The sequence below is a fragment of the Gallinula chloropus genome (genome assembly GCF_964237585.1).
Source record: "Gallinula chloropus genome assembly, chromosome: 4".
Classification (NCBI taxonomy): Eukaryota; Metazoa; Chordata; class Aves; order Gruiformes; family Rallidae; genus Gallinula; species Gallinula chloropus.
Window position 1 is genome coordinate 84966267 of NC_140088.1, and position 7012 is coordinate 84973278.

Genomic DNA, 7012 nt, shown 5'->3' on the forward strand with positions numbered 1-7012 from the left:
TCTTTCCAAGGTTGAAGTAGGGGAAGGTGCCAGTGCAAACATTTACTGACCTGATATTGCAGTCATGGCTGGGAAACAACTGTCTTGGAGGGTACATGAGGAAACCCATTCAAGTGACCTAAAATTGCTCTCAATGAAAGCATGAGGATGTGTACTGTCCTGGCTGTGCCTCTGCCCTGAAGGGCATGCCAAGAAGGCTCTCTGCTGCGCATTTGAACCTGAAATGTTAAGAACAGAGAGATCTATTCTGTCTTGGTGGAGTAACTGGAAAGTGAGCTTTGTTCCCTTTCAGAGGGTAAGTTGGAGTGGCTGAGCTGGCCCATGGCATCACCTCCTGGGCCCTCCTGCTGCTCTGCCTTTCTCCACCAGCTGCCTGGGCCCAGAACTTTGGCACCAACACTACGTACCTGCAGCAGCTGCCGTGGTGCTGCCAGCGAGCTGCGTACAAGGAAAGAACGTGGGGTTTTCTGAACAAAAAAGGCATTCAGCTATTGTCATAGCCCTGCTCAAAGACCCAACAGTAGAGAGGAGATAAAAGCCTGACTGCTAGCACGTTGTTCTGCCTGCCCTAGATATGAAATGCAGCCTCAGCAGTTTGAACATCCCTTCCAAAAGAAGTGACTGATGTCTGTCGGGAAGTGAGAGGAGCCAAAGTGCTGACTTCGAGGTCCTTTCTTTCCCCCTGTAGGTGTGATTGATGACAGAGGAAAGTTCATCTACATCACTCCAGAGGAGATGGCTGCTGTGGCTCAGTATATCAAACAGAGAGGACGAGTCTCCATCGCAGAGCTGGCCCAAGCAAGCAACACCCTGATCAACCTCCAGCCTGACAGCCAAGCTGTTGCTCCGACTGTGGCGTGAAATTGTGGTGTGACAAAAATACAGCAGGAGTTTCACCTCTGCTTGAATAAGCCGCCTAACTCAAAACAAGCAAGATAGGATGCTTTTTTTAAGCCTCACCTGCAAGGTTTGATCAGAAGTTACACTTTTGATTCTATAGAGCTGGGATAAAATAGGGCAGTCTTTTTGTACACCAGAGGCTGGCCAAGAGCTTGGGGCTAAAACACCCCTGACACACCTGTACCCCAGGAACAGCAGTCATTTTTACATGGTTACTTTATATTGACAGCCAGTCTCATGTGACTGTACCCAAATTCTATTGCTTCCAGATTCTGCTGTCTGTATCAAATATATTTGGTTTTGATTGCATTCAGAATACTCAGGGCTTGCTCTGAACTTGCAGAGCTGTGTAACTTTGTGGCAATGACATACACAGCCCAGGATAGGGATGTAGGGGTGAGGGTTGCAGATCTGTCCCCTGTACCAGCTTCCAAAGGATAGAGTAAAAAGAAAATACTGCAAGTCTGCCTCTGTTCATGCTGAAACTACAAAAACATGAGAACTTGCTGTATAAATACATTTTGCTTGGTGTGTACAGCATAACAAGTTTGCTCACAGCCAAGCTGCGTTATTCTCCTGTAGCCAGGAGACAGAAACACCTCCAGGGAAAGGCTGACCCACCTCAGGCATTGCACAGGCCAGTTCTGGTACCCATCAGAGTCTGGTGATTCATCCTTTGAAGCAAGAGCCAGCTCAGTGTCTGAAGGCCTCAGACACCCCCATGGCCTTCGTGTTCTGGATGGTTTGTTACTTTTAAATAAAACAATTCTGGCACTATGAGTCATGAAATTACTGTTATAAATGGTTATTAATATATTAATTGTTGGGGTCAGTATATTTCCTGCCTAAGAATGATTTTAATGGCGTAATTGATGCTTTGCTAATTCTGCTTTCTGAAATCAACAGCATCTAATTGGGGAGGGCAAGAGGGGTGGTTCTGTGTCTGTCCAACCCTAGGGATAGCCTGACTTAGACTAACAAGCTGCGTTATCAGCGAGATAGCAATAAAATAATGGAAGGAAGCTTATTTCCTTTTTCATCTCTGCTCTGCTGCTGAATGTGATACTCTGCAGGAGTGCTGGGTTACAGCGCAGCAGCTCGCCATGGTGTGAGAGATCAGTTTGTCCTTAACCAGCAGGAAGATGACCTGAGATTTGAGGCTTAGGAAGTCTCTTTAATTATTCAAAATGTGATTTTTGCCATGATTTTTTGGTGCTGTCTTCAGTTGTTCTTGCAATGAAATAAACAGCTTTGAAAGTAAGAAGTGCAGAGATTTGTAATCTGAGGTGGCTTTTTTAAGGCATGAAAGGGTTTGGTGAGGTGGAGGCAGCCAGCAAGGCCATAGCCTCAAAGACCAGAGGTATCCCATGGAACCCACTGAAATCACTCCAGGGTGCACTCGCTGGCTGTGCCTGTGAACCCCCCACGTTCACCTCGCAGTGTGAACTCCTGCACCCCCAAAACAGCCCTGCTCCTCAGCTCTGGGCCAGCCACCTGCTGGGAGCGGTGTGTGCAAAGCCTGTTCCCCACCCCAGCAGCTCCGCTCGGCTGGGGGTTGTGTCTTGAAATACAGAGACAACTGAAACCCTGTCAGGGTGTTTCACAGGCGCCAGAGCCCGGCGGGTGGTTTGTGAGTCACTGGCAGGCACAGGAGGGTGAGCAGCAGCTGCAGGTGAGAGGAGAAGAACGTGACAGTGAGTTAGTTACTGTGAGAGCCGGGGCCGTCATCCGATGGAGCGTCCGGCAGTAACAGGTGCCGCGTGCTGAGGCTCTTTGGAGCTCTGAAGGAGCGTTCCCATGTTGTGTGTTCCTCAGGGAGGGGATTGTCCCTCTCTGCTCTGCCCTTGTGAGGCCCCATCTGAAGTCCTGTGTCCAGAGCTGGGCCCCCAATACAAGAAAGATGTGGGACTGTTGGAGAGGGGTCAGAGGAGCCACGGAGATGATGACAGGGCTGGAGCAGCTCCCCTGTGAAGAGAGGCTGAGGGAGCTGGGCTTGTGCAGCCTGGAGAAGAGAAGGCTGTGGGGGGACCTCATTGCAGCCTTCCAGTCCCTAAAGGGAGCAGAGAAACAGGAGGGGAACCAGCTTTTTAAAAGGACAGACAATGGCAGGACAAGGGGGAATGGACTAAAGCTAAAGGAGGGAAGGTTTAAATTAGATATTAGGGGGAAGTTTTCTACAGAGAGAGTGGTGAGGGGCTGGAACAGGCTGCCCAGAGAGGGGGTGGATGCCCCATCCCTGGAGGTGTTCAAGGCCAGGTTGGATGGGGCCCTGGGCAGCCTTGTGTAGCTCCAGGCCTGGAGGTTGGTGTCCCTGCCTGTGGCAGGGGGGTTGGAGCTCTGTGACCCTTGGGGTCCCTTCCAACCCAGACCAGTCTGGGATTCTGTGAAGCACGTGAATCGGGGCTGTGGGTCACTCAGCAAATTGTGTAGCTCTTGCTGTGGGTGTTCTGGCCTTGCAGAAGATCAGATTCAACCCATGGGTCCCTCCTGGTGCCAGATGTAATGGCACCTGGGCAAGATGTGACCATGTAGCTATGCCAGCAGCTGCTCCCTCCATTGTAATCCTCTTCCACCATTCCCATCCCTGTTCTTTGCACCCGGTTGGGCTGTACCAGGGTTCAAGGGAAACTGAGCCCTCCTTTTGGGGTGCTTTGCAATCCTCACTGCATGTGACTTGAGAGGCCAGAGGAAAAAATCTGGGTAACAGAAAGCACACTTGGGCTTCTGACTCTCCTGGAGCCTTGCATGGAAGCAAACTGAGCTCTGCCTTGAGGAAATTGTTCCAACTGTTGAGATTTTCTAGAGTGGCCATGAGGAGTAAGGACAAGTGGGGGCTGGTGCTCTGACCCACAGGTCCTGCCTAGCCCTGGAAAACAGCCACGACTACTAAATTGTAGCTGATTTTTCTATCAAAGAGCAGTTATTTTCTGGGAATCCACTTACAGACTCCAAGAAGAGAGTTCAAAACCTCAAATACAATTGCTTCAGGCCATTTGGATGGTTTATAAGTGCAGCAATTCAAACCTCTGCTGCTGCTTCAATCTGTGCTCGTGGGTCTTTTTCTGTGGAAGTGGAGGAGGAAGAAATTAAGGGCTATGTCCCCCAAAATTATTTCACTGGCAGAACTCATAAATCATGCAATAACTCATATTTCATGTGTTCCCAATGTCCTGGGTGAGGATGGAGGCTGAGGATGCTGGCAGAGAGGTGGGAATGGTCCTGGGCTCCCCTCCTCTTCCTCTCTCCTTCCTCACCTCTCCTTCCCTGCTGTTTAAAAATGGCCCTGACCCTTTGTTGCAGGGAACCATGGACCTGCAGGACGAGACCAGATTTGCCCCCATCCTCCCCATGTGCTTATGGAAAAATTACAAGGTCAAGCACAAAACACTGCCAGGGGCTTTAGCTGAGTCAGCGTGGTTCCTTCCATGCTGCTTGGCACAGGGAGCAGGAATATCCAGGGCAGGAAAATACTGGGGAAATAGGAAATCCAGTAAAATACCGGGGTGCACCGTGGATTTGGGGTCTTGTGAATTCATAAAAATTCAAAAGCTCCTCAGTGACTGCTTTCTGGGAGTCCCCCCTGTTCTAAAAATGGAAGGGCACAGCGAAGTTGCTCGTAGCTATTTTGGCAAAGGGAGCGTTAGCTGCTCATAGCTCACAACTCAGCACCGGCACGGGGCTCAGCCAAGCTCTACCCTGGATGATCTGTATGCAAATCCCTCAGCAAAATTAGCTTTGGGCAAGGACACCTACTCCTGCTACCCTCCCTGTGCTGGAGGCAGGATGGTTTTGATGTTTCCCTTCCTGCTGCTTTCTCCAATCTAGCTTTTATCATTTTTCAGGAGCTGGAACATCCCTTTTTTATTGGGTTTTAAACAAAAAAATAACACCCCTGCTTTCTGTTAAACTCCACCCAGGCATCACAGAGCGTTTGTCACCTTGTTTTTCCTCTGAACTAGCACAAGGGCTCCCAGGTACCCTGGTTATGCACAGAAGGAATCATAATAATTAATAGCTCATTTGCACGAGTCTGTCCTAATTCTGCTGTTCCACCCGAAGGCAAAGGCTGAAAACAAAATTAGATTAAAAACCTTGAATTCATATCACTCAAGGCAAGATCCAATCAAGGAAAACTCCAGCTTGTCTCTCAATGGAAGAACAGGGTCTGTGTGGAGCAGGGTATAGAAATGTGAAAGCAACAAATGCACAACTACTCCCTTTGTTTGTGATGGGAGTTTTGGAGCCCATCATCCTCCTGGTTTCCAGGTTTTCTCTGTAACTATGGATACTAGGAACAGATTTGGAGAGGGGGGGGGAGAAGGATTGTTGTTATTTAGGGTTCAATAGATATTGTGTGCTGAATGAGTCTAGAGAAGGGCAGCCAGGCTGGGGAAGGGGCTGGAGGGCAAATCCTATGAGGAGCGGCTGAGGGAGCTGGGGGTGTTCAGCCTGGAGAAGAGGAGGCTGAGGGGAGACCTTATCACCACCTACAGCTACCTGAAGGGAGGGTGTAGAGAGGTGGGCGATGGTCTCTTCAGCCAGGGGACAGGAGATGGGACAAGGGGAAATGGCAAGAAGCTGGGCCAGGGCAGGGGCAGATTAGATATTAGAGACAAATCTTTTACTGAAAGAGTTGTCAGGGCCTGGACCAGGCTGCCCAGGGAGGGGCTGAGTCACCTTCCCTGGATGTGTTTAAAAAAGGGGTAGATGAGGTACTTAGGGATATGGTTTAGCTTAGGATGGGAATGGTTGGACTTGATGATCTCAAAGGTCTTTTCCAACCTGGTGATTCTGTGATTGATCCTTTCAGGAAAACATTCAATACCACAAGACGCCAGCGAATCACGAAGCTGCAATATTCCCCTCTGCACAGGAACAGACACCTTCTGGAGTCCCAGATTCATATTTTCTAACTCTTTATATATTTTTTTAAAACCCTAGAAGAAAATTCAGAGCATTAGTGTGGATCTGTGGCTTTGGATGGCAGGATCCCTGCAAAAGAGCTGATACCCAGGGAAGTTCTGTGCCCAAAGCTCTGCGGGGATGGGACCTTAATTCATTTCATCTTCTCTGATACTGGGGAAAAAAAGTGAAAGTCAAGTGAAATAAAGGAGAGGGTGGGAAAAAAAATCCCTTTCCTTGAAGGAAAGGAACACTGAATGATCTCTGTGGATACATCCAATGTATTCATCAAATGTGACATGTTCTGTCTCTGGGGACAAGTCATTCGTATCCCTTTATAGGGTGAAATAGAGAGTGACATCAGCTGAACTGCTTTTTGGGAACGTTTTCTGGAGGATTCTCAGCTGGGCTGGAACAAGACCCCCCACCCAGCAGCCGTGCACCAGCCCTTTCCAGCTCCCTGGGGGCAGCTTTGCCTCCTTCACCCTTCAGAAGGCTTCTCATTGCAGGGTCGGCTGGTTTGGTGGTGAGACAGAGGAACAGCTCCAGATTTATTTGTTGACCGGTAACCCAATTCATTTCCCTTTTGAGTCAAAGACCTGCACTTCCCTTTCTGATGCCAGATAACCCCCTGATGTAGCTCATCATCTTCTCAAAGCGCCTGCACAGCTGTTTGATCTCTTCAGAAGTGCTGAGCTTGCATGTAACGCTGGGACAAACAAGCTTCTGCTGACTGCATCCAAAATCATTGAACAACTGGCCTGGGCTGCCCCATCAACCAGGGAGGCTGCAAAGAAAAACAGCCCCTGAGAAGAGGAGCTCCAGGGAAGAGTGTTTCAGAGGCAGATCATTACCTGGAAGCCAGGTAGGCTGTGCTCAGAGCTGAGGACCTGGCCCAGAAACCTAACCATATGCCATATTAATTGGGTCCAGCAGGAATGTGTCTTCTCCAAGTCAATGGATTTTGTGGTGGAGCTGGAGAGATGAGCTCAAGTTGTGCAATTTAAGAGGGAAGTTGTGTGTACACCTCACCAGAGCTGTCCTTGCTGCAGGCAGGATCTCGTGGAGGTCTTGGATGGCAGCATTCCCACTGCAGTAGAAACCTTTCTTCAACATTCACCCTGCCTTTGGCTTTCCCTCCAGGACCTTCACTGGCAGCTCCTGGTGGTTTGGGGAACCATCTAAGGACTCCAATATCCTCTGCCAAAGT

The 7012-nt window shown here is 49.3% G+C and overlaps 1 protein-coding gene across 1 annotated transcript in view; it reads left to right on the forward strand.

Annotated features, from left to right (window-relative positions):
- The window catches only part of DDRGK1 (DDRGK domain containing 1), a 38559-nt gene extending 36397 nt beyond the window's left edge, over nucleotides 1-2162 (forward strand). The window contains exon 9 of the mRNA XM_084263070.1: nucleotides 689-2162. Coding sequence (XP_084119196.1) covers nucleotides 689-861 — 173 coding nt within the window. The 3' untranslated portion in view covers nucleotides 862-2162. The remainder of the gene's footprint in view (nucleotides 1-688) is intronic.
- Nucleotides 2163-7012: the final 4850 nt, after the last annotated feature.